This window comes from Drosophila grimshawi, unplaced genomic scaffold (genome assembly GCF_018153295.1).
Source record: "Drosophila grimshawi isolate 15287-2541.00 unplaced genomic scaffold, ASM1815329v1 contig_44, whole genome shotgun sequence".
NCBI classification, from domain to species: Eukaryota; Metazoa; Arthropoda; class Insecta; order Diptera; family Drosophilidae; genus Drosophila; species Drosophila grimshawi.
In genome coordinates, this window is record NW_025063240.1 from 16,158,379 (window position 1) to 16,186,334 (window position 27,956).

Genomic DNA, 27,956 nt, shown 5'->3' on the forward strand with positions numbered 1-27,956 from the left:
GTATATATATGATGAATACGTAGAGTTATAGAATGTGTATGTGTTTGTATATGTGTGTTGGATAGTTGAAAGACGCCGAATTATGTCAATACTTTTCAAGTATATATTTTGTTTATGTTTTATTTGTGTGTGTGTTTTGGGTGTGTGTTAAGATTAAAGAATACATTATCGTAGATATATGCATTTGTATATGTATATGTTTATGTTTATGTTTATGCTTTAGTCGAGACATACATATACTTAGATGAAGATGCTGCTGTGGAGTTACGGGCTATACTACTACATATATGCATATAGACGAGAACTTACAACTTAAATAATTGTCGAAGAACTAAATGTACAGTTATGTAATTCGTATATAAACACTAGATTCACTTAGGCTAAACTAAACTCGAAATGAAATTGTAATTTTTTGTTTTTTGTTGGGGGCTTAAAAGCGAAAGGGGAAGAAACGAAACTCTTGCAAGGCTGTAAAGAAATTCGCCAAACGTTGTCATAGATGATGTGTGATTTATAGAGGGAGTTTAGATTGGGATTGGTTTTTGATCGTGGCTTAATCGACGCGCGCATAGCGCGGCACAATATCCTTGCTAATCCAGTAGTTGCAGTGCTCCAGATCCTCCTGCGACTGAGCATCCTGCCCGACAATGATGACCCGGCGACGCGATTCAAATGTCTGAACCGTGCCATGGGAGACATAATAGTAGAAGAGTTGCTGCATCGCCGAGACAAAGCGTCGCTGCTCCACAGTATGTGGCTCGTAGCGTCCCAGTATGGCCTGGACATCGGCATCGACGGTGGCCAACTGATCATCGCCCTCACCCTGGGTGACCACATAGAAGGGCACACTCGGCTGAAGGCGGGCATTTGTCAGCAGCGGGCAAACCGTTTGAATATCCGTTATGATGGCCACCAGTGACGCATAATTGGTGGCATTGTAACGCTGAATGATCTCATCGGTTAGGCCAAGTTCGCCTAGTTTGGAGGCCTGCAGATACGAGCGCACCTCCTCTGCAGTCCAATTGGCGTGCCGTTCGCGCAGCTTTAACGTATGCGCCTCGTGGGCGGTGGCGCCCATCACGTAGCGTGGATGCTGCAACTGACTGGCGGTGGGCACCTGTTTCCAGGACTCGGATGGATGCTGTTGCAGTATGTCGCCGTCGAGTACCAGCCACTCGTGACGATTGGCATTGCTCAGTTCGAGTTCCTGGGGCGATGTGGTCGGGAAGTGGAACCAGGTGTCCGGTGTGGCTGCCCACAATTTCTCGCTGGATGTCTCACGCAGACAGACCGCATCCTGGCACTCGAGCGTGGTCATTAGCTGCTGATTCGAACGCTCCGATTCGTGCAGCGGTTTGCCCGGAAAGATGGCCGATCCAGAGGAGGCCCAGGCGCGTGTATAGTATTCCTCCAACTTGGCCGAGCTGACCAGTGTCGATACCAAGGTGGCACCGGCACGATGACCCAACAGTGTCACCGACTTGGGATCACCACCAAAGTGCATAATGTTCCGCTGTATCCACTTGAGAGCGGCAACGATGTCCGTCAGCGCATAGTTACCCGATGTGCGTGGATGCGACTCCTTGGTGAGTGCATCCAGTGCAAGGAAACCAAAGACACCCAATCGAAAATTGGGACGCACAAAGATCACATCGTGGGATCGTGAGTAGCGAGCCGATGGGCGCAGAATTCCCGGCGACGGACCCGTTAGCGACTCAGCACCGATGAGCACCACCACGGGCAGTGGATTCGTATAGCGTACATGTGGTGTGACCACATCCAAATACAAGCAATCCTCATCGCCAATTGTTGTGCCGTTGCCCAATCTCTGCGTGCACACCGTGCTCTCATTGTGCGTCTGCAACGTGCCATTCCAGCAATCGTCGATCTTCTCAATCAGCTGGGCGGGACGCCAGCGCAAATCGTCAATGGGCGCCTTGGCAAATGGTATGCCACGGAAGGCAAATGCTCCATCCTCCTTGACGCCCTCAACCATGCCGCAGCTGGTCACCGCCGAGATGTAGCGTCCTTCGCGCAACGGTGGCGATGTTAGTGTCTCGTGGGTCAGCACATAGCCGATGACGGCGAGCAGCAGCATGAACAGCAGTATGCCAAACACAATCAGTGCATCATCCACGCTGCACTTGTAGCCGAGTAGGCGGCACCAGAGGGAGATGGGACGATCTCGCTCCTCCTCCTCGGCGGCCAGTTTCTGCTCAGCGGCCAGTTTATCATCCTTCAGATCGCTTTTGAGCTCATCGGCGCCATTGGTTTTGAGTGGTGCACGATCAACGGTATCCTGATCCTTCAGTGAGTCATCCAGCGTCTCCATGGAAGCGAGACCAGCTTTGCCCAGACCCAGTTCGACATCGTCACCGGCTTTCTTACGTGGCATCATATTGGCAATGGGCAGCTTGATGGCATTGAGTAGACCACGTTTTGGCGGCGGATCAGCATCCTCGACAGCGGCAGCTTCAGCGGTGGCTTCTGTTTGGGAATCGGGATTAGCTATTGCATCAGTTTTCAGTATGTTTCTTCCAAACTTACCCGACTTGGCATCCGCATCGCCATTGTTTAGTTGCTTCTTTTGCTGCTCCTTGTCCGCGGCTGGTTTGCGCACAAAGAAGCTGCGCAGACGCTGGCCGAGATTGGTGCGGGGCTTCTGCTCATCCTTGTTGGGTGTGGTTGTGGCATCACCTCCATTGGCCTCTTTCTCCTCCTGTTCCTGCTCATTGTCCTTCTCGAGCAGCTCACCCTCGGCACCGTCGCCCTCCCCCTTTGGCTTGTTCTTCATGAAGAAACCGGGTAACTTGAGTCCACCAATCGGTATCTTCTTCGGCTTCACCTCGCGCTCCTCCTTGCTGATCTTCTTCTCATCGGTGACATCGATGGCGGCGCCCGGTTTGTTACCATTCTCCGTGGGTATATCGATGATCTCCTCGCCATTGTTCAGTGGCTTTTCGACCACATTTTTGGAGAGCACCTCCAGCGGCACCTCTGGTGACTTCTTGCCAGTATTCGGTGTACCTGGCTTAGATGTCTGTGGACTCGGTGTCTTCTCCTTCTTGGCATCGAGCATTTTGTCCGTCTCCTTGGGCTCATCCAACGTGGACTCTTGTACCGTTGTCGTTTCAGTCTGTGGCGTTTCCTTCTCCTCAAGTTCGCCCATCTCGGAGTCTGTGTGTCTGTTTAAAACGAGTCGCTTCGGTTTTTTGGGATTACTTTAGAGAACTCTGTGTGAATTCTGAAAGAGAAGAATTCAACTTAGATTTCGTTATGCCTCCAATTATATATTTTCCAGCTGCTAACCTGGACTTAGTTTATTTAATTTATTTTTTGTTAACTATGTTAAACTTTGGCTTCAGTTTGTTTATATTTTTGTGTAGTTGCTATGCAGCTAAGGATCTAGGATCTATCACGATCGCTGGCTGATTTGCTTCTAGCTGCCGCTGTCTGCAACGTTTGACTTTTATATGCAATCAGGGAATATCGCCGGGAAAATTGTCAATTGCCGGCTGCAATTGCAGTTGCTTGCGCGATTTGTTGCTGCTACCTGAGGACGAGGTACGTGCCCCGCCTTGCCTTGCATTGTCTACCTGGAAAAGCGTCTCAGGTAAGCGTGAAAATTCGCCTGTATTATCGTTTTGGCTGCCGCATGGCATTTTTCTTTTTCCTTTTCGGGGCGGGAAGACCGCAAATTTTGTTAAACAGCCAGCTGCGCTCTCTCACCCTCCTTCTCCCCTCCGGTCAGCCTGCCTGTCTGCCTGCAGCCTAATCTTGCCCTGTCCCTGCCACGTACCTCGCGATACGTGCGCTTTGAAGCATTTCACACATTTCCCTAAGCAAAACAGCAGTCGCCTTTTAATTAGCGGAAAACTTCGAGATCAACGTTTACGGCCCAAGAAACCCAAGGACATCGGATTGGTCTCAATCATTAAGCCTGACGCCGCTGGCTATAAAAAAAAAAAATACAGAAAATGCTAGCTATTATTGTGACAGTAGCACGTTCGTGAAAGATTTGAGTTTGGCTAATTGACCACAGCGACAGGAGACAGGCGACAGAAGTCATGAGAAAGTCCTTTCAAAAAATTAACCTTTGCACAGTTTGCTTTTTTAATGAACAAACATTTGCACTGCATTAACCAGAAAACTTATAGGAGTCGGGAAGGTTCCCCGACAGACTCGTTAAAAAGATATTAGCCAAGTGCTGCGAGGTAACTATAAGCTATAAATATAAATAGTCCATTATATATATACATAGTCAGTAAATACATAACAGTTCAGTTTTATAGGTCTATTGCAAAAGTATAGCTAGATGATTCTCGTGGTTGCTATTATACTAAACTATAAATATATAAATATACTTATGGTCTACCAACTGTTTGGCAAGTGTGGCTAAGGAACTATAAGGTAGCTGAACTTTAATAATCAATTAATTCTGTCAGCCAAATTCATATTTATTGTAGGAAAGAGTTCACTAAATATCAATAAATCTATAAATCAACCAATACGATAAATATATTTAAGTGTGGACTATAGATTTATTGTAAAGTATATATGGATTCTAGCGGATTCTATTAACCCTACTAATATATAGCTATGATCCTTAAAATTAAATTAATTCACTACAACTATATGAATTTAAATATTTAAAGTTTAATCTGGCATATACATATATATAGAAATATAACTTATAGAAATTAAGAATCCTGTCCGTGGCTTATGGCTTATATTTAGACTCATCCTCAAATTAGTTCATTTCCTTATGCTTTGTCAACTTTTAATTAGTTCATTATTTATGTGGTGATTCTAAGAATATGGATCAGCTTTTTAGTAGCTGATAACGTTTAAGATTTGTACCAATCCGAATGAACTACTTGGAAAGTAGTGTCAGTGTCGTTATCTTCTGATGGCACACTCACTCTATTTTACCAGCCCCAAGAAGCCACAACAAATCCCGAACAATCCTCAACATGTATCTATGTATATTCATGTGTATACAGTATTTGTAGAGCCCTACGCATCAAAGGGGGAGAATGGAAATGTAAAAACGATGCCATGTCGCGACCTCGGTGCATGTAAATCAAACGAAATTCCATTAAAATGTGAACTTACGAGTTCAAATCGTTGCGTGCCATAATCTGTGGACATTATCGTTATCATTATCACATGGTGCACAGTGCGATGTTTGCTCAACTGCATCGAAATTGTGCAGTGTGGTAGAAAGCGCCGACAGGGAAAACTAAAACCAAAATGGAACACAACAACAAATTGAGAATCGAGTGAGGACTGAAGAATGAAGAATGAATGGAACGCATGTTGTTGCGTATCGAAAGTGAAAAAAGTGTCACTTGTGGCACATGCAACGAGAATAGAAATCCAATTGAAGCCGATTAGAAGGGGGAAAAGAGGTGTAAAGGAGGAGGTGGATGAGGAGGAGGAGGCGACTCTGTCTGGTAGTTTGACCGTTACAGACTCGTTAACAGAAGCAGGTCAAAGTAATTATAGCTGAAGCTCCAAGCAAGCTCCTAATATATGTATAGTTGAAGTGTCTGTAGCTGCAACTGCAACTGCAACTGCAGTTGTATATGTGTGTGTGTATCTGTGTGCGGCATCTTTATTGCAATTGCTAAACGCAGCAGGAAAATGAGAAACAGAACGCGAGTTGTTCATAAACTTTCAAATAGTCATCATTGTTAATTAGCTGAGCAATGTGTTGAAAGTCTTTGACCATCATCAACATCATCATCATCCTCGTCATCATGATCATCGTGGCAGACGAGGGGGCCAAAGTTGACGCGCCCATCGTCACGCATGTCGTCGCCACAGATATCTGACTACTATATCTTGGTATGTACATAGCATGTGGCATATGTGGCCAGTCGGTCTATAATTTGTCTTGCCTCATAAATTAAATCAAATTCGAAACTTGCGTTTGACATGCGATTCTATTTTCCTGTACTGTTTTCTTTTTATTTGTTCCGTTTTCTATTTCTTTTTTTTTTTTTAGTGCCGCATAACCAAAATTGCCGTTAAAACATTAATGTTTGGTGTCGACAAATGCTGCAACCATTCTTTTGCTTAGGGTGTGCACAGTGGTGTGAGGCACTTTTTTTGTATGAAATTTTTTACGAAGGCAGATGTTTTTAAGCCAAATCAATCTGGCCATTTCCGATTGTTCTTGATTGGGACTAGTATATCGATAGCAGCCCCGGCATCGACCAAAATCGATTTCGAACTTTAATAGAGGCCGAATTTTTACGATACATGGCCACTCTGCTCGCCAAAGTAATCTGTTTGAAAAAGTAGTCCTTTTCAATTCGCTTATTAATTTTAGATGACAACAAATTTTCTAACTGATGTGTAAACTTTTATTGTGTTCAGAATTCACCCGGTTTAAAATAACTGTTTAAATCACTGGCAGCAGCTGAGCTCAAAACGAGTAAGGCAAAAGCAAAGAAAACAAGAAAATAACGGCAAATTATGTTTAGAGCGACAGCAAGCAGTGCAAATCCAAGCAGTGTAAAGCAAAAACAAAAAAAATGCTAGCCTATTTAGTTGTGACAGCAGATTTTAAATTTCACTGTCGCTTTTACTCATTTTTCATGCATTTACAAGTGGCGTATCGAAGTCAAAGTAATCAGAGAGAGAGAGGGAGAGAGAGACAGAGAGAGAGATGATTATTCCCAATTTTACAAGCTTAAACTTCAAACAATTTACATAAAACAATTTTATCGCTTTTTGGATAAAATAATATTAATATAGTAAGTTTCCTAAGGTTTCGGCCCACTGTAGTGCGCTGAAGAGCATATAACATTAAAGGTAAACCACACATAAAAACTAATCCTACCCCTAGCCAGAAAAAAGAAAAAACAGAAAACAATAAAAATAAGCAACAACTAGGCAAGCATTAGGCGTAGTGTAAAAGCGTCTAATGCTCGACCCCTAATCAGCTAATAAATTTGAAATATCTTTAACATGTCCAAAAACACTTTGAAAAGCATAAAAATGCAATTGTTGTGCACACCCAGAGAGTATGTGTCTTGTGGGTGTGTGTGTGTGGGAAAACACACAACTGCCACCGAAAGGTTGTTGTTTAGTTGTTGTTATTTGTTCTAACTGCCAACAGAGGCGCAATCTGTAAATGTTGAACCCTTGGTGCTTTACCGCCAAAAGTCAGCCAAGCATGAAATGAAATTCAAGAAGGAAATGACAGCAAACAGGCAACAGGGGGTTAAACAGCAGTCGGTTTGATTGAAAGCAATGCGTCTCCCATTGTTATTGTTATGATTAGTGTTGTTGACTAACTCACGCAAAACTAAATTGAAGAATTGCCGTTGTTGCCAACTCCAACTGCCAGATGGCGTGCGTGTTGACACGCAGTAAAGTCCAAAAACCAATTTGGGGGGAGCGGTTTGCCCAAGTCAGAAGCGTCAGCATATGTGGAGGGGAAGACAATTAAGCCAGGATATTAGAAAAACGGCAGCAGGGCTGCCATTAAAAATCATGATTGTGATCAAATTTCAGACAAACGTTTAAGCAGACGCCAAGTTATGATTATATACGAGGAAATGCAAGTCTAGACAGCGATAACAGAGGCAGATAAACATAGTTGGGTTGATGGTGGTGGCAGGCACACACACAACAAATGCAATTAACACCCGGCACCTGGTGGGTGAAAAAGAAATCTGTCAGGTGGCAGTTTGAAGGCGCCAATTGGCTGGGCCTGAAATATTGCAACAGCAATCAGCGGTATATTCAATAAACCTGCGGCATAAGCATTTTTCAATTTAAAGCACTCTCTCTCCCTCTATCGCTCTCTCTGTCTTTCTCTCCCTAGTGTCTCTCTGTCTCTCGTATTTGAATCGAGGCCTCTAACGAAGTCAATTTGTCATCCCAGACACCGAGAGACAGGCGGATCCAATGAAGGGCCGACAATCTAAAACCGACAACCGACAAACATGGCTAGCAGACACTCGATTTTGGCTAACAAGCTGCTGCTGCCGTCGACGAGTTCAAGTACAAATGCCTTGAGGTGCTTTTGTGTAACTGAAAGATAGCCATTTATTAAACGGTCCGCCCGCTGGAAATTAACTTTTAATAGCCTTGGCTTTGCTTGTGGTTCTCCATGTTATTGTTAATTTCATGGCAATTTATTTACAGAACATGTACCAGAAGGGGAAGGGGATGGGAAAGAGTTATGAGCCGAGCTGTTAATGAACTTGCGCCATTTGCCAATTGCGCTTGAATTGAAGTACGTTTGCATGTGTGCAAGTGGCCCAAAAAAGGAAGAGTGGCACAGGAGCAGGAAAAGAAGCAGCCAAGCAGGAAATGTGGAAGCAAAATAAACCCCAACCTGGGAAACGAGACCACAAGAGGAGAGCAACTGTGGTTAGCTCTGCCTCTCGTCCGTGCACGTGCAAACAACTTGGACTTGCTTTCTGCACAGATGATAATATGGCAGTTGGGCGCAGGTAGACCGTAGACCTACGAAAAACAAAAAACAACACACACATCAAGGGGTGAAATATCCAATGGAATAAATAAATAACAGGGGCGCCATTTCGCCTAGGGATTTGAGACCACTCACAAGTTTTTATGATTTACAAATTGCGCTCGTGAGACAATCAAAAAAAGGACCTTGTTTTGCTTTGAAATACCCTATAGATGAGCCTGCGACAAAAGGTATAACTGAAAACGAGCTTCAAAATAACAAAGTTTATTAGATTTAAATTTTATATCGATATTTATCGATATAAGGAATCATTAATGTCAAGGAACATAAATTGTAGGGTATTTTGTTGTCGAACACTCTTCAGTTTCAGTTTCAACACATAGTAAATGTTTCGCTTCGCTTATCTGCATATATAAAACGGATCAATGTAAGTTTTTATTGCGCATTTCGAGCAAACAAAGATATCGTTTCGGATTTCTAAGTATCGCTCCATCTCGCTCGCACACACACACACACTGTACAATTGTCAAGGATGCGTTAGTTGGTTATTTTATGAGCCAACGATAAGGCATAGATTGCCTCGACCAGATAAGCGAGCAGCACAAAAGGAAAACTCGAATTGAAGTGCACCACAGGACACTCAAAATGGATTTTTACGAGTGTAGTGTGTGCGTGCTTGTGTGTGTGTGTATGTGTGTTGGTATGGTTTTTGAGTTAGGAGCCAGTTTTGTTTTCTTATTTTTTATGTATTTCCTTTTTACTGTTTACTTTGTGTGTCAACAGTTGGGACAGTGAAATTTATGAGTTGTTTTCCTATGGTTGCCTCATTAGTCAGTGTCAATAGAGGAGTAGGGAAGGGAGCGGGCGGAGGGGGGATGAGTGCGATCTGTGCAACATTGTGGATCGATGAGGGATTTACCGACCCGGAAAAGTCAATTGAAATGAAACATTTGACCATGAACCCATGAAAAGCAGCGTGTAGAATTGGTTGGGTGAAGGGGGCAGGGAGTGTGGCACGTTTGTTTATCTTGGAGTGAAAAGTGTTGAAGATATGTTGTTTAGTTTTTTACCCCCCAAAATGAGTGACATCAAAACCTTTTGCCAGCCGTGGAAAATTAAAGTCTCTAATTGTTGTTTACAGTTGTGTGGTGAAAGCAGCCGTGCCGCCCCAACAAATATGGGGGCCCTCTGCCACGCCCCTTCCATCTAGCAACCGCCCATTACATAAGAAATTTCAATTGAATTTAAAGCAACTTTTGATTACGCAGTGGAAATGGAAAAACACGAAGAAGAAAAAAAAACTAGGCAATGAAAAACTGAAAGCGGCTTTTGTCTTTGAAAGCTGGCAAAACAATTGGGCAAAAGTGGGGTGGGTGCTGATAGGTGATAGGTGGGTGTTGGTGGGGATGGAGTTGGGGTAATAAAGATGCTCCACACTGGAACAGTCGCGGACCAATAAATCTTGAATGCAAATGTTGCCGCTTTCAGTTTTTTCCCCCAAAGCTGTCAAGTCTTTTTTATGTAATTTTCACGAAGTTTGCTTTGATTTCTGTTGGTTTCTTCTTCTTATTAGTGTTGTGTGTGTTTTCTCTCTGATGATTCCCGGAAATCATTTTCATTGTTTTCTTTGTTGCACAGCTGCCTGGAAACTGCGTCGGTTTCTTAATTGCCACAGCGCCTATTAATTTATTATTGAATTATTGTAGAGCTGGAGGCTTTGTGTCCAAATTCCAACTTCCAATTTTGTTTACCATCTCCATTCGGGATTATTTTCGCTGGCTTGCATATTAATGAGGCCTACGCAGCTATTTTTGGCCAATGCCACAAACCCAAAAAAAGGGGCAATGAGAAATATGAGCCTATTTTTATCGAGAAGATCTGATGCCTGATAGATAGATTGAAATATATAATGACATTTTGTGGGCTTAGCGCGCGTTATATTTATGAAATGTTCAAAAGGATTTCGAATGCATTTTCTCCACACACAACTCACAACTGTGATTAATATGCCGTTAATGGAAATGTTCTCGAAACGAGCCGGAGAATGAAAGGGATTTCAAAAGGGAAAGGGAAAGGGATTTGAGGGGAGAAATTATTGTGGGGGGAGCAATGACACGAGCTATTAGTTTTAAGATGCTTAGGGTACTAGAGAAAGGGGGAGAGGTGCGAAGAAAATGAATCTATTTTCAAGCTTAAGCTGAAATAAATTATGGAAAATTGAAATAATATAAATGCGCAAAAACTTCACTTTCCAAACGAAATATTTAACTTCATCTTAACATGTATGGAATATTCTGAACATATTTTACAAGAAAGGAGATGCGAAAAAAATGAATCTATCTATCTATGGATGATTGGAATAATCCAAAAGCGTAAAAGATTCACTTTCCAAATAAAGTGTACACTTTAACTTTTATGGAATATTATTAAAATATTTTAAAATGTTGCTAATTGGAAATATGTTTCTTAATTTTTGATATTTGTTGCAAGAATTCTTTAATCTTAAAAAAAAACCACACTTTTGCTTATCACCAATATGAAAATAAATGAATTTAACGTTGCTTACTTGTTTCACTTTAGACAAATCTATGGCAAAATATGGCAAGTGTGAATAATCCGAGTGTGCAGCATAAAGCGGGCATATGTGGTAAATGCACAAAATCCGATGGCGAGTCCTGCAGGACACTTGGGTGTGTATAACATGCACAGATTGCTGGCTCAGTTCAAGACAGCAAAAATAAAATGTAACAAATTTTCACACAACAATTATTTGCCTTTGTTTTTGATTTTCTTATTCACTTTTATTTTGACACTTATCCTGGCAAATAGGAATATAAAAAGATATCCTACACAAGGCCGGTCGTAGTTTTTTTTGTTATTGTTGTTGTTGTTTGTTTGCTTGTGTGTTTGATGGGAAGGGATAATGAGTGGAGAGTAGAGAGCTGGAAAAGTGCTCGTCGCGTGCGCGTCAACTGAAGCAGAGGAACCGAAAGCGTGCGGCGTCTAGCAGAGCGTGGCTCAAACTGGCGGCCAGCAGCAGTCACTTCCATTCACAACACCAAATGAAAAACTTTAGCAAGCAACTGGAAGTCTGCGCTCTTTTTTGTGCGCTCTTTCTCTCTATTTCTCTCGCTTGGCGTTCGCTCACTGGAAAGACAGGCTGGCAATGCACAACAGAAACTGAAAACTGCCGCCAGCATAGGGGTTGCCCATCGCATCAAAGCAGCAGGGCGCTCTTCGTACTCGTCTCTCTCTCTCTCTCTCTCGCTCGCTCTCTCTCCCCTTTGCATTTGTCTTTCTCGGTCCCTCGCGCTCTCTCTATCTGTTTGTCTCGCGCCCTGCTGCAGGGATTGTGCATGGCAAGCACAACAACAACAACTGCGGCACATGGCGACGGCTTCGTTGAGGTTTTCTTTTTTTGTTTTCAATTTTTTCCGTTTTGTTTTTTTGTTGTACAGTAAATGCAAAATACATTGTACGCTGCACAGTAAATGGAAGCGGGGATGAGAGGCAAGCGGTTGTTTTGTTGCTTGGCTGACAGTTCATTGGGATTCCGTTTGGAGATTCACCTCGAAAATGGCACAAGTGTTGACGCTAAGGAGATGGAGGCCCAAGCAAAACATCTGTCTGCCTATGAGAATCACGCAATTGATGCGTCATAATAACTAAACCAACCCCCCTCCCCCTCTCCGCACTCCCATGCTTTTTAACCCCTTTTTCTGTCATTTGCCTACCCCTGAGAATAAATATAACTTTTTATTTGTTATTACTTTGCCGTTATTGTAGTTGCTCTTGCTGTTGCTGTTGTTGCCTTGCCATTTTTCATGTCAACTTGTGATGCGTGGCGAAAGTGACGAGAGAGTAGGACAGAGAGAGAGAGAGAGAGAGAGAGGGAGAGAGAGAGAAAGGGAGGAGAGGGGATACAGCATCGACAGCCTGAAGTAGTCATTAGGCGGTCGCATTAACCGTTTGAGAATTGTAAGCGCTTTAGCTTGATTAATGCAGATTTCAGCTTAAAGTCAACTCCTCGAATCCATCAAAAAGTGTCAGATTAACGCATAAATTTGATTTGTTCCGTAATTAAAGTTTTTAATGTATCTACTAAGCATTAAAAATCCTGTCAGCGACTACCTCCCCCCCGCACCGGCCTTGTTAGCCCACATGTTGACAAGTTTCACGCCTAGCTTGGCTCGTCAGCAAATAGGGGTTTTCCCTCCCCAAATGTTCAAAAATGTTGACAGTTTGTGGCTACTGAAGCAATTCATTTGAAAATTGTTTGTGGCAGCTGCAGCACACAGAATGCACCGCTATGTGCCACAAATGTTGGCCCCTAAAAAAGAACGTGACATGAAATGCGTATCGAGTTACGCAGAGTCCGACAAACTGACGTATGCCTGTCACGTCATTTTTGGGCATACAGATCGAGAGGATCGAGAATCGAGGAAACCCGCCAAATGCCGCAACGGGGGCGTGCCCAGCGGCAAGGAAGCGAAATTGAGGCACATGTGGCATGTTGCTGTTGTTTTCTGGATGTGGGTTGTGTTTGGTAATTAACAAGTTCATGTTTAATTTAAATTTGGATCAGACTCGCGTGGGTAACAGGAAGTGCATCAAAATTGCCGTTCTTATAGGTATTCTTATTGCCATTGAGTCACTGTCCTCCCCGCTACGCCCCTCTTCCCTCTCTCGTAATTCAATCTACAATTTGTGCCCCCTTTTTCTAGAGAGGATTGCTGTTAGCAGAAAATAAATAAAACCCAAAGCCGCTTTATGTTTAAGCTCAATTATATGGCTTTTCTTCTTTCCTTTTTTTTGGGTGTGTTTGTTGTTGTCTCTTTTTTGCAGCCATAAGTGATTCCTGGCTTAAGCGCCTTAAAGTGGGCCATAAAAAAGCGCAACTACAAAAAACAGCGTTAAATTCAAAGCATAAAAACTTTTTGGCAAGCATTTCCACAACATAAAAACTTTGTACAAAATGTCCTGCGGTAGTTTTTATGTACAACATAATAGTAGGGTGCACCTACCACCCAATCCTCCCACCCCACCACTCTACACACACATAAAAGCTACTGTTTTATTTACTGAGCCAAAGGACATAGACTGAATGTGGACACACTTTGTGGTTGCTTGGAGTTTCATGTTGCCTGCTTGCTTGCCACATTAAATATGAGACCAGCAGCTTAAGTGTTTCTTGGAACTGAGGTTAAGCACCGCCAGCAATAACGGCACACAGTAAAAGGGTGAAATTGAGTACAATTATCTATTCGTGAATGAAACAATTGTTAAATGATAACTTAATGTCCACTTACCAAAAAACCCACACAAGTTTTAGTTTTCTAGACTTTCCCTACACTCTGAAAAAACAATAGTATTTTTATGTTTTTTGGAATAATTTGTAAATATTAGAAACAAATTTCGAAACATTAGAAAGGGTTGCCCCTAAACAACAATCCCAAAAATGTATTTTGGCATGTCTTCTTTAGATACATTTTCTATTATAAAGAAAACAATTTTTAAAATGTAGAAGTGCAAATAATAATTTTGAGAAAGCCACAGCCAGCCATTTTAGATACTCTGGCGATTTTGTCTGAGTGTAGCAGAGTTGCGCTTTCCACAGCCGCATAGGGGTCAATGTGTGGCCAAATGGCTGCAATCAAAACAGGCAGCATTGTTTGTCGGTTCAATGTCTGGGCAAAGATCGAGCAACTTACAGCTGCAAGTACTTGCAACAAAAGACCAAGAGTCTTAAGAGTCAGCAGAGGTGGTGAGAGAGGAGTAGAGTTGCCTTAAGAGGCTCTGGTAGGGAAAAGCGATGAAAATTATGTTCGTGAATGGCTCTCGCTGTGATCTGTGTGCAAAGAGACAAACAACAGGCGCGACAAAGACCATTAAAATTTACTTAAAATTGTATAACAATTGTCCACACACAAAAACACACACATCTATGGGAGTGTGTGTGCGCACACTCAAGTGAGTGGAAAGAATCGCAGAGAGAAAGACAGACAATAGAAGAACAACAAGATGCAAGAACTGCTGCTGCGGCAGTTACCTACAATGCGACGCAACAGACAGACTGACTGACTGAAGAGAGTGGAGTCGCCTCCAAAGTGCGAAAGCAACTTGACAACGGTTAATAATTGACAATCCAGCTGCAGCTGCAGCTCTGGACATGCTGATGATCATGCTGATGCTGATGCGGATGATGATGATGCCGTTGGGGCTGTGGCAGATGCAACACTGTCGCTGCAACGTTTTTAAAGTGTTGCAAACACCCACTTGGAGCCATGGGGCAAACTGTACTTGGCCTTAGAGATGATCGCGTGTTGCATTTGATTTTATTTATATAAATAGGAATAATTTGTTTGTGCGATTATTTGTAATAAGTGAACTAATCTTAAGATAGCTGAGTATTTAAGTTTAATCAAAATTTAAATAAGGTGTGAAGTAAATTGAATTAAATCCTATAATAATTTGATCCATTATTTGACTATACGTTTTAGTTTGACTATCAGCGCCACAGGCATCATTTTATGTTTGTGTTCGTGTCAAGCACGACAGTTAAGTTTAATCACAGTCACTTAAAAGTGTAAAATTTGCTGCAAATGTATATAAAATAAAATGTTTTTGGCTTGACTTTCATCGCCCCAGACTTAATTTTTTATGTTCGTGTCACGAGAGCCACAGCACGACACGAGTCTAACTCCACTTTGTGTGCTGTGCGATTGGAGGGCGATGCTTCAATTGAGGCAGCGTCAGATTAACACACACTGAAAATTGAGGCAAGTTGCAGTTGGAAAGATACTTACTGCTTTCTGTTGCAGTTGCTGTTGCTGTTGCTGGCTGCTGCAGGGGTTTGGCCTGACATTGACATGCAGCAAGCAGCAGGCGAACTCCAGTCAATGTCTCCCCGTTGCATGCAGTTTTGCGTGTGGGCGGCAAGCAGCACATTGTCGCCACAAAGGCATCATTCTAGCTATCTGTCTCTCTCTCTCTCTCTACTCATCTCCATCCCCCTCTCTCTCTCTCTCTTTTGGTTTATAAATAATATGAAACTTCCTACAATTTGTGCCACGAATGATGCGCAGCCCAAAAAAGGTTGGCTTTTATGCGGCATAATTGATGCACAAAGCGCGTCCTATTCAGGTTTCATTATGCATACGCTCGAATCTTGAAATCTTCGCTGATTTGATTAACAAGCTGATGTGCGTGTGTATCTACAGCTATATATCCATGACCATGGGAACAAAACACACACAATCACCAAACCAAACACATAACAGATACAGATGCAGAGCTCTAGATACAACAATAGCTCGAGATACTTTCGGTTAGATGCCAATTTATCGATTTTTGTTGCTGCTGGTGCACTTAAAGCGCTACTCTGACTTCCAGATACTTTGTGTATCTGTGTTACTTTGAGTGTATCTGTGTCGGTGTGTGTGTGTTTGTGTGGGCGGCATTTTCATTTTCAAGGAAGCCCTTCAAAGTTTTGTTTGCTTTATTTTGCAACATGACATCGGGGCAACGACAATTATCCGCTTAGCGTGTGCGGGCCAGTGCGGCAATGGGCAAAGTATCTTTAAGATACAATTGAGTTACAAATTACTGAGCAGTCGTCTGACATAATTAAGCGCTTTTCCCCAATTTGTTGATGAACGTCGGCTAGAAACAATTGGTTTTCCATCATCATTATTCGATACAAAGATACGATGATGCAGCTCTAATCAAGTTGCCGCAACGTCAGTTGCAGTTGATGATGTTGCAGTTGCAGTTGATGATGCAGCGTAAACTAAATTAAGAGCCACGCGGGCAGACAAAAGTATCTGACGGATTGTCGTTGAGCCGACAGCTGAGCAAGAGGGACAGCCGTAAAAGCGATAAATAATTACGAAAAAGCAGCAAGACAAAAAAAAAACCCCACTCAAGACACAGCGCGTGCTATTGAACTTTGCCAGCAGAGATACTTTTATTTTGCATCCGTCAGATACTTGAGCATAGTGTCAGTCAGATACTATTGTATTTGGCTGCAGCGTTTTCACGATTTGCACTTGACAATGTGCCGGAAATTGATTTCGTATTGCAGCCAGCTGCATACAGATACAAATGTATCTTTTTTTATTTTGATGTGTGGGCGTTGCGGAGAAAAAAAGAATTGAAATTATGGGTCACATTACTGCAGATGCTGCTTGAGAACTCGGCCTGTGGAGCAGAAATCTGCTCTGTCCGGGTGGTCTCATTTAATTAAATTGCCAAATGAACGTCTGCGTGGGTGGTTTTCTTCGTCTTTTTTCTGCACCGCCTGCCACAGGCTGTGACAGTTGGGATGAGACTGTGCGAGCTGCAAAGTTGAAGTTGCCACAATGCAAGTTGCGAGCGGATGTGCAGCATCGCCTTATCAGCCTTAATGGCCAAAAAGAACCGTTCCAATAAGCGCCCAATGAGCGCATTTAAATGCAAATCTTTGTATGGATACACACACACACAACACACACACACGTGCAACCATATCAGTTGGCCAGTTCCCAGGGGCTCAAGTGTTGAATGTCATTAGCGGGTTGTCGCCTCGCTGTCTGTTTTTGGAGTTGCAAGCTGGAAGTTGTCGCTGCTGAAGCGTGCGAGAAAAAACTAACAAAATGTTGTTGTTGTTTCTGCTGCTGTTATTGTTGTTGTTGTTGCAACCTTTGGAATTGGGGGGAATATATGTACATCCGTAAGTGGACGCTTGATGACCGGAAACGTTGTTCAGCCAAGTTACAAAACATGTGCCGACTGTCAAGCAACACCTGAGTTAAAGACAAAGCAACAGCTAATGTTAAAAGGCCTATTTCTCTCTCCCTCTCTCTCTCTCCCTCCCTCTCTCTCTCTCTCTCTCCCTCTCTCTCCCTCTCTCTCTCTGTGTTTGTCTCCCTCTCTCACTGTCTGCCAGAATTGGCGTGTCTTGGCGAAATTGATCGCCTTGCTTGCCTCGCTTGCCTCTTGGCAACTCCCACACAAATCGAATGTGGATGAAGTGCAGCTGCATATATAGGAAATCAAGTTCAGAGGCAATTCAAGCGCAAAGCTGTCCAAAATTAACAAGCACAGCGGCAGTAGAAGAAGCACAATGTGCAATAACAACAACAAATGGGCCAACAACATGCAATTTTTAAAATCGCAGATGCAACAACGACGTTTAAAAATAGCTGCATGTCACCAGCAGCAGCAAACAAGAACAACAACTGCATCAATGTGGCAATGATGCAGAAAGCGAATGAAAAAACAGCAACCAACTAAAAAGCAATCCCATCATGACTGCAAAATGTGCCTAACAAGCGGGAGGCACAAGTAAGCAACTGGATTTCTTTGGGCCAGGTTGATATAGTAAATGCCCTACAATATGGGGACTATGTGAAGAGATTAAAGATTTACTTAATCGAAGTTATGAATATATAAACTATAAAATAATTGAGTTCTTTATAGCTAAGCGATTATGTGTTGAATATTCTTTGTAGAGCATAAAGTTGTTCAAGCTAACAGCTGCAGACGAATGCTCTTAACAAGTTTCGAGAAACGGTGTAATAAGTGTAATTATTTAAAAATTGTGACACATCTTTTTATGGCTCGATTTGTGAACACTTAAGGCTGTTAAGAGAAACCGGTTCATTTTCTTGTAGTAGCATTTAAACAAGGTAAAATGACCATAGCAAACTTACGAAAAGTTAAAGATAAGTCATGATTTAGTTTCAAGCATGTTGTCGATGCGGAATTGGCATCGAAACTAAATTAAAGTTTGTCTAAGATTGAAAGAATATCGGAAGCATTACTAGAATCTTTATACATTATGTATTAGCATCGAAATTCGATTCAATTTGACAAACTAGTTTCCAGACTTACCTTAATAGTTATCAGATAATAAAGTATAATTGTAGCTGAAAAGAAAAACAATTCAAGCAAGTTGCGAGTAGTAGTAAAAAACAAAAATAATGTGTGCCACAAACTTCCATCATAGATAGCAGTGCTACGAAAATGAAAGAGCCCAAAACAATGGAGAGTAGTGCATCATAGTCCCATTTAGGTACCGCCCAAGGTGCTTCGACTTTGGCGGATCGTGACGTTACTTTGATGACTCTCTGATAATGTGCCCACCAATTGGCCCAACGGATGGTTGGGCAAGTTGCAAGTTGCACTGTCTCTGACTGGCGCGAGTTGCCAGTGACGATTAGAAAGGATGACAAAAACAGTAACAACAAGGGAAGGCGGCAAGGGGGCGTTGCAAGTCAAGGCATGTGCGTGATGCGCATGAGCGGCGCGTCATTGCGCCTTAAATGGGAGCAGTGCAACAAACAGCAGCCCTATTCGTGGAGAGGGAGTTTGGGGCATGCAACAGCGGATGCAATACATTGCAATTTTTAGACATTTCTCATTGTTCTGTGGCATTTTTTTGGTGTGTGCGAATGCGCAGCGATGCGTTTATTAAAAGCCAAGGGACAGCCCATGGGAGAGGGAGGAGAAGCGGCAGAGGCTGCTGTTTTTATTGGGGGTGCTCTATGGGAAGAAGGAAGCGCGTTCAGGTTTAGCTTCGATACACTCAGAGAAAAATCGACCTGAAAGCTAGCAAATTTTTCTTTTTCTTGGAAACAATTTCTATTATTAAGAAATTCAAGCTTAAGCGGTAAAAATACAAACCATAATTTTTCGAAAAAAAACCTACATTTTATGCAGATTTTCGTAGTGTACGTTTCAGCTTCGTTCCCCTTACTAAAAATTGTCATTGCCTTTTTTGGCCGAGGCGCATTTTAATCGCGCACTGAAAATCAAAGGCGAAAAGTGGGCAACAACAACAGGAACAGCTGCTGCGTCTTCTGCTGCTGATGTTGCAAGACTTTTGGGGTCGCTGCATTTTGAATGTCGGGGACTATAACTCTTTGGGATCTGCCGTTGACGTTGCCTTTTGCCTTTTGTGAATTATTGAAATTGCGCTGTTTCTGCGATTGATCTGAAAGCCAGAAGGAGGAGCAGCCAGCAGAAGCAGCAACCAACAGGCAGACAGACAGACAGCAGTGGCTCCGCATTCGAATCCCAGTCTGAGTGACGCTGCTAGCAATCAATCAATCACTGAAATAGTCGAGATATTGCAGCAGTCGAGTTCGAGTACTCGCTTTCGAATTCATCGTAATAGTTGTGTCTGCGGCTACCGTTTAAAGAGGAGTAGTACAGGAACTGCATGTCGGGTCATGCATTCACATCGACAAGCAAAAAAAAAATATAAAAAAATAGCAACAAAAAACAAAAGCCGCAGGAGCCACACGCGATTTATGATGAGCCCCCTATCTATCTGTCTGTCTGTTTCTCTCTTTGTATCTGTATCTGTTGGTGGCTGGTCACGAACTGGACGACAGTTGAGCACGTCACGAGAGCTACAAATGCTGGGGCGTGTCCAAAATCTAACATATACTACAGTATTCGATTGGAAATTAGAACTTGATGAAGCCACAATTGTGCAGAAAACAGAAATGCTCTATTAAGCATTCATAACATTTACTACTTTGTCAAAACTCACTACCGATGCCAATAGGTTCTATATCTTATACGTATGTAATTACATTTTGTATATTTTATGTGTGTATTTTACCCTACCAATTTTGACAAGTAATCAGAAACTTCAAAACATAAAACATACGAAAATTTGGACTTGTCGCCTGATGCGATGTTTAATCCCGATACTAATTTGATCACAGTTTTTAGTCAAGATGGATTTTATGACACATAAATCTTCCTCTCATATTCTTCCTCTTTCGTTCTTACCATCAACCCATTATCCGAGTCGTAAATTAATTTTCTACCTAATCAGTGCCTAGATCCCAGCGACATCATTCAGACGACCAACCGGATTGATGGTGATGCTGATGTTGATGGAGATGCTGATGGTGATGTGGATGTTGATGTTGATGCTACCAAAACGCAAGCACAACACAACACGTGAAGAATTTTGCGCTGACTAAAAATAACATTTAATTTTTTGTTGATTCGTCCCCCCACAAAGGAATTCCATGGAATCGAAATGAAAACAAAACGAAAGCTGAGCACAAGTGTGAGCATGTTGATATTCAGCACAATTCAGTGCAACACGAATTGGGGGAGCCAACCAACAAACAGCAAAAGTTCCACATTAATTGGCAGCCGGAAAGTTGAAGAAGAAAACATACAAACAGAAATCTGGCAATGGGAATGGTGTGGTGGTATGGGAATGAATTAAGACTGGGACACAGGTTATGATATGACGATGACAACTGGCCGAAACGTCATTTAATTTGCCCGAGGAGGAATGTCAAGTGCTCAAGTGCTGGGAAACAAAAAAAAATATATGACATAAAAATGTTTCTGAACAATGAAATGGTCAATTATAACAAATTTTCTAAATGAATGTTAATTTCAAGCCGAGAAAATCACTTGAAAGCGCGGCTCGACGTCATCATTAGCACCCGAAAATGTCAAGAGGCATGTCAAGCGACGCCGACCGAAGCCGACCCACTTCAGCCAACTCCAGTCCGCTCCTGTTCCAAATGCTGGCATTTTGTCACACGCTGTTGGAGCTCTCCACCTACCTCCCCTTCCCCCCACACACACACAGGTTCCACTTGAGAACGCTTTGGCCATGTTTTTAATGATTGTTAATTGCCAACGCTGCAGCGGGAGTAAACTGGGAAGACTTCTCGCTGCCAAAGTAATCTCAGCTGGGCATTTAGCCTACATTGCGGAGGCAATCTTCAAGTTCAGAGATTGTGGGTCAGCTGTGGAAGTCAATTTGCCTCGATCCTTGCATTATCAGCAATTACCCAGCTAGCTAAATTCACGACTTTTTCTTGTAGTTGAAAATTGAGCCGCGCTCCCGCTCCTGCCTATAAGTGGAACAAATTTATTTGCCCGTACCACAAGCGGCCATTAACAATTTTTTTGCTAGCTAGACTAATCTTGTGGCATCTTGTGGCTCTGACTGTGGCTAATGCTTTTGGCTGCCAGTTGCTCGAGCTGCTCATAATTCACCCACCAATAACCGACGGTCATGTTCAGGGGCGAAATCTGATCGGGCTCGGGACTTTCCATTAGGATAAATTGCAGGCAAAATTGCCACATGGAAAATGTGCAATGTATAAAAATGTCAAAGATCGCATCGCAGACGGGTAGAGGAGTGGGAAGAGTGGGTGGAGTGGGCACGGGGGGGTGAGGCATGTAGAGTGGATGCTGGCGACTCTGTGGCAGATTAATGATCGTGCGGAGCCCGAGGATTATTGCGCTTCAGTTAGGTAGCTCCGCACTAATGACGTCATTATGAGCACAGCACAGCACGTGCTCCCATCGAAAGCCTAGGCCAACAGGCAACAGACCAAGTGGTAAGCGTGGCAAGTGGCAAGTGGTAGCTTTGCCTTGGTACTCGCGCGCACCACAACTTCGTTAACAGAAACATAAATAAAAATTCAAATTTAAATTCAAATTTTTTTAGTGCTTCCTCCGCTTGCCGGCGGCCAAGCCGGCGACCGACCCGGCCATGAGAGGGTGTCAGATTTCATGAATATGCAAATTAGAGTCAGAGTATGGAAAAGCATTATAAAATATGGGGGCAGGATTCGCCGGGCGCATGAATTGTAAATAAATTTATTGCGTACGCTGATTTGTTGTCTTTTTATGGCTTACCCTCTAATCAAGCTGGTCAGCGTAGCTTGAATTTAATGTGTTTTTAATGAGCTTCACATATGAAAAGTAGAAGCTGAAAATCGAACTCAAAGAAAGTACTCCTATTGCAGATTTGAAAATAGGCAGCTTTAAGTCTTCTAAAAGTACCATAAATCTTAACGTTAGGGTATTTTATAGCACATCATTGTTAAATTTTAACAGTTTTGCATAGAATTTTTGTTATATGGTGCGTTCATGCAAAACATGAGCAAAATGAAGAGCTCTGAGCACGCATATTAAATGAGAGCTTGGCGGAATATGAATTATAAATAGCATGCGGTCTGCAACTAGAGAGTGGAGCGGAGGGGAACTGTTAAAGCCGTGGGCGGAGGAAGATGGTCGAAAATTTGACATGACAAATATTAGCAAGTGATGAAAGAAGAAGTGCTGCAAGCCAAATCCCGCGGCAATTGATAAAGTAATGCTTGGAGATTTAAAACAACCAGCCGGAGAAGAGTACACGTTAGGATTAGTCTGTTTTTTGATTAACTAGAAATAGGCGCAGCAGGATTAAAACATTAAAGTTGATCATGGGCAAAATGAAATAAATGCCTAGAGTCTGGCATCTGGCATCTGGCATTTGGTATTTGGTATTTCAATTACAAGCATTCGCCGCGATATACTTAATTGATTGACTGGAGCTGCAACTGAAGCTGTAGCTGTAGCTGAGCAGTTGAGATGGCCGAGGTGCTGATAATATTTATACCACGTTCAGCCGCAACGAGCGATTTAATTGCATTTTCCACAACGAACTGCTCCAGCACCAGCAGCAGCAGCAGCAAATAACAACGAGTCTGTGTGCCGCATTTCCACGCTTTAATGTTGCAGGCCGTGCACGTTTCTAGTTGGGGCCATTACATAAACCATAAGCAACCGCATCGGGCAGCTCAGGCAGCTCGGGCAGCTGTGCTCTCTGTGCATCGCTTTGCCCCCGATCACCCCTCCTCAAAGAGAGTCGTCGAAGAGGCGGCGAACTCTTGTTTATGCCACTTCGGGGCCATTTTCACAGTTTGCCATTTGGTCGGTTGCGAAAACTAAATTATCTGCAGGCAACGGTAAACGCCAGCACTTTTAAGCAATCTCTCTCTCCGCACCTCCTTTTTAGCAATTCCCTCAGCTGAAAACAAGTGCAACGTCGCACATTTTCAGTGCAATAGCAAACTCACGATTTTCACCCCAAGGCGGGGGAGTGCTTTGGGCGGGGGGATTAAGAATAACCCGCTAGGCAACTTTTTAATGCAGAATTATCCACAGCAAACACCAACAACAATAACTTCATCCATCAACTGGAGCGCCCTTACTTTGGTCTCGCAGTTGTCAACAAAACTTTCAACTAGGAAGCAAAAGCAAAACTTGGCAACAAGCTAAAGAGAACCCAAAAAGAGGCAACAAATCTCAACAAGCGGCGCCAGTTGAATGAACTCGCTCGGTTCCAAGAGAGTTGAAGTTTCCAGCTGCTGACAAAAAAAAAAATGGTTCACTTTTTTTTCGCTGTTTGTTGTTGTTGTTGTTGGTCTGGCCCACAGGTAATGATGATGTTGCCAGGTCTCCCTGTGAAAGGAAGCGCAGAAGCGCAAAACGAGGCCACAACGACAGGCCAGACACATACACAAACGAACAAACAGGGAGCCACAGGGCCCAAACAAAGCGGCAGCAGGAAACGAGCCACAATAGACAACATGGTACAACAAACAGACAACCAGGCAACCAGGCAACTGGCAACTTGCAGCAGGCAGCAGGCAACAGGAACTGTGCTGCGTCGCGTCTGTTAATCCGCAATCAATAGAAGAAGGAAAGCAACAACAATAATACCAACAACAGCAACAACAACGCTCAACGGAGCGCAAATAATGCGCCAAGAAAGCTGCAGATTTGCGATCGAAATTGATAGAGACGTGTGGTGCAACAGATGAAGCACATCATGGGGCAAGCAACGGCAGCGGAAGGTGGGGCAAGTAAGCAGCATCATTTCAACACATGTGCCGCCAAGTAGCAGCAGCAGGCAGCATCCAACAACCAAACATAGGAGCGCCCATTTGTAACTCAATGGCGTGTAAAATAGCTGCCGGGCACAGCTAGCCGGACAAGCGAACGGATCGACGGATGGACAAATGGACGTATGGACAACTGGACGCATTGAATGCGTATACAAAAGAGCAGGCGCTGCACAGAGATGAGCAATCGATCCGTGATTTGTATCCGTGATCGATGCAGCGACTGGTGAACTGTGGTGAGCCAATACTCCAACTCTGATTCTATCAAGTGGAAGCTCGGAAACGTGGAAACTTTCGACATTTGTGTTAAAATGATCCCATTAATTAGTGATCTTAAAAACTTTATCCAGTCATAACTTTGTCAAATCTGGTATGACCTCAAGATTAAAACGGCATTCAAAGTTAGAATCGGGATTCTGGCTCGATATTCATAGATAAATTAAATCTGATCAAAACTATCCAGAGCCATAACATTATCAAAAGTGGGGCGATTTTCAAAAACCAGGTCTTTTAGAGCCTTGCTCGACCTCTAGTTTAAAACTACATTTAAAGTTGGAAACGCGATTTGTACTCGATTTCTATATTAAAAATTAGTATCTAAATAAGATAGCATTGTAAAGATGGCTCAACTACAGCAGCTAATCCCAAATGTGATCGATTATCCTCTGACTCCCATGCTGCTCATCTCTGCCAGGTTATTTCAAGTGTGAATCGAGTGTTGGCTAAGAAGAGAAGCAGCTGCTGTTCGATTTAGCGATCTACTTGAGCAGTGCTGATGATGATGATTATGATGTACTTTGCTGCTGCTGCTGCCAGTGTGCTAAAATTTAATAAGTGCAAAAATAATCGCTCGTTTTATGCAAGCTCCTAATGATTGTGCTTATGCCTATTGTAGTTGTTGTTGTTGCTGTTGTTGTTTGTGTTGTTGTTGTTGCATCTAGTTGCGTTTGCTTGTGCGAGTTCAATGAACTGTTCTGTTTCAGCTGTCGTGTGTGTGTGTGTGTAATTCAAAGCGAAATTATAATGCTGCAAATTGGAGCTCAACGACGAGAACCAACAACTACAACAACAACAGCAGCAGCAGCAGCAACAACAACAGAAACCAGTTGAAGTTAAAGCGACAAACATACATTCTGCCCCCCCTCCCTCACCCCTTGGATTTCCCCACTCTATTTCAGCAGCTCGCGCGTAAAATAATTTTTTATGACACGGAGACTTCTTGTCGCGGTTATTTTGTTGGTATTGTTGTCGCCGCATTTGTTGCTCTTGTTGTAATTAAATAATGTTAAGTTTCGCGCTGCCAACGATAACTTGACAAACTGACACGCGAACTCCGCCGGTCAATTTATGCAGCAACAGCCGCAGGGTATATAGGGTATATCAACAGAGTGGGGAGGGGTGCGACGAAGACACGACACGCATCTAACTAAATGGATAGCTGGAATAGTAGTAGTAGTAGTCTTTATATAGTGTATAAAAATAGTATGCAGTATTATTATGATGACTGGATGGTAAATTGAGTGCCATGCACTTGACATCCAGTCCAATTGGCTGCATAATTGGATTAGCCTGCTGCATGCTGGCTAACAAAGAGTTCACTCTAGTAACTAGCTAGATGTAGATGACACTTTAAAGATCACATCGGGTTCAAGATATAACAATTTTTCAGCAAGCAATGCGAAAGGCAGCGAGCAGATTTGAATTGGGTTTTTAAGTTGAGTCTAACTCATGTGCTCCGTGTTGTAAAGTTAACATAAATTGAAAGTTTTAATTTATTAATGCCAGAAACTTGGGATAGCGGTAACAATTGAAAATTACGATTTTAATTTCGGAAAGTTTCAATTCCTTTGCGTTCACAGCAATTGCAGTTTGTAGTGGAACTTTATGGGAGTGCATTAGTTTTTAGGTCTTGTGATAAAAAGAGTATCACAATTGAAATATCAAGAATAACAAATTGGCCGCACATTAGAAACGCATAAAACTTCATTAAGCTCGTATTCTACACGCACTTAAAAACAGTTACCAACTGCAGTTAACAATTAACTTGATATGAGGCCACAGATAGAAAGATGTTTCCCCTTAAAAACTTGGCCACTGAGCGGCGGGGGACTGGGAGGTGGATGGGGGCTTAGCAACTGCGCCGCTTGAGTGCCTCCGGCAACTGCAATGAATTGCAATGATAGAGTCAGCAACAACTATAAAAAAAAAATACAAAATGGGAAACAAAAAACTAGAAGCAACAACAAGAAACGTACAGAAAACACAATAAAATATTGTACAACAATGAGTTGGACTTCTGTCCGACCGTCTATCTGTCTGACTGTCTTTCTGTCTGTCCATTTTCCAGGTCTGTTGATGTTTTCGCTTGTACCGCTCCACGTTGAAACTCCAGTGGGGGGTTAGCAAAGTGCGCATGAAATTTGATTCTCGGAAGAGTTCATTTGTTGCTTACCAAGAAAGTTGCCAGGTAATGAAATTTACTGCCAGCTATATGCTGTATGCTATGTGCTGTGCTATAGCTAACTTCATTAAATTACAAACAAACGTTACATACTTGCAGGGTTGCCACGGGTTACCAAAAAATCAAAAAAATATCTAACGCTACCAGACCGCCCACCAAGCCAACTAACGGCACTTTGGGGAGTTTGACAGAATAACAAAAAAAAAATATGTGCAAGCCATTAGAGTGCAATAACATTCAAATATTCGATAATAATAAAACGAGGGACGCTTTATTACAACTTGTAAATTTGATTTTGACAGACATTTTTCACTGCCAACTTTATGCGATTTTTTGGTTTTTTTGGCATTGCATTCAATTGTTATTGTCGTTGTCAGCGGCATTGTCATTGCCTTCGTTATTGCATCCCCGTGGGAGCAGCAGGCGCCCAAAATTGCCCGGCCCTGATGAGCAGCTCTACACATGTTGTGGCCCCCCAATAAAATTGCGGCCTTTTATTTTTTCCTTTTCTTTCATTCTTGGCTGGAACAATGCGCGAAATGTTTGCTTTTGTTGCCGAGGATAATGCATTGATTTCTGGCTTTTACTGCTGCTGCTGCTGCTGCCTCCATGGAAGCGTGAAGTAAGACAGAAGCTCTCAACTAGGGTGCGCGCAATTGTGTTTGTTGTTATCCCCCCAGTGATATGGGGTATCGCTAGAAAGCAGCCCTCTTTGTTTGTGCCATTTCCATTCATGCAGCAGCACATTGTATTTATGTAATTGCAGCTGATACGATTGATTTGCAACTTTAAGTGGGAATTATAGCCACTGTTGCCTGATCTAAGCTAACTCAAGTGTATCGATATCACAATGCCTATTATCGATAATAGTAACTGCAATCTAATTGGAACTTGGTTTACTAACCTGTGCTGCTTAACACTGAAACTCGCTCGCTCTTTTCCTATTCTTCTTTTAGCACACACATGACACACACATACACACACACACAAGCACAGTCACATGCCGCTTTGCTGCAAATTGTAAATTTTTATTTTGTGCAATTTTTTACATGCGCTTTTATGTAAACCAAATAAAAAATGCAGAACAATTGAATTGCGCACTTGCCCCGGCAACGCGAAATAAACTGAACTTGCAACGATGCCAAACACAAAACGAATAAAGCCAACATACAAAAAATACACGCAACACAAGCAAAACAAAAAATGAAGCGAAAGAGAGAGAGAGAGAGTGTGTGAATTTTTTTATTGGCATTCAAATCGTTTCTAGCTCTTCTTCTTGATCGTGTCTGTCTTTCTTGGCTGCAAAAATAAAACAATTTACAATTTGTTTTTAACA

The 27,956-nt window shown here is 42.6% G+C and overlaps 1 protein-coding gene across 2 annotated transcripts; it reads right to left on the minus strand.

Moving 5' to 3' along the window:
• Positions 1-15: 15 nt before the first annotated feature.
• Positions 16-27,618, minus strand: LOC6557983 (neurotactin). 2 transcript variants are annotated; one of them, XM_032743293.2, is made up of 3 exons: positions 27,525-27,618; positions 2,548-3,244; positions 16-2,487 (listed from the first exon to the last, which is right to left on the minus strand). In XM_032743293.2, the coding sequence occupies exons 2-3, from the start codon at positions 3,167-3,169 to the stop codon at positions 554-556; spliced, it is 2,556 nt and encodes an 851-aa protein (XP_032599184.1). In that variant the 5' UTR covers positions 3,170-3,244; positions 27,525-27,618; the 3' UTR covers positions 16-553. The 2 variants fall into 2 exon arrangements, with proteins under 2 accessions (XP_032599184.1, XP_001984046.1); XM_001984010.3 differs by lacking the exon at positions 27,525-27,618 and adding an exon at positions 11,022-11,446.
• Between the last annotated feature and the right edge of the window lie 338 nt (positions 27,619-27,956).

Excerpts from the sequence above, each read along its gene's own strand:
- LOC6557983 (XM_032743293.2), bottom strand. The coding sequence starts at position 3,169 with ATGGGCGAACTTGAGGAGAAGGAAACGCCACAGACTGAAACGACAACG. Across the intron at positions 2,488-2,547 it reads CGATGCGGATGCCAAGTCGG|AAGCCACCGCTGAAGCTGCC; the intron begins GTAAGTTTGGAA and ends ATTCCCAAACAG.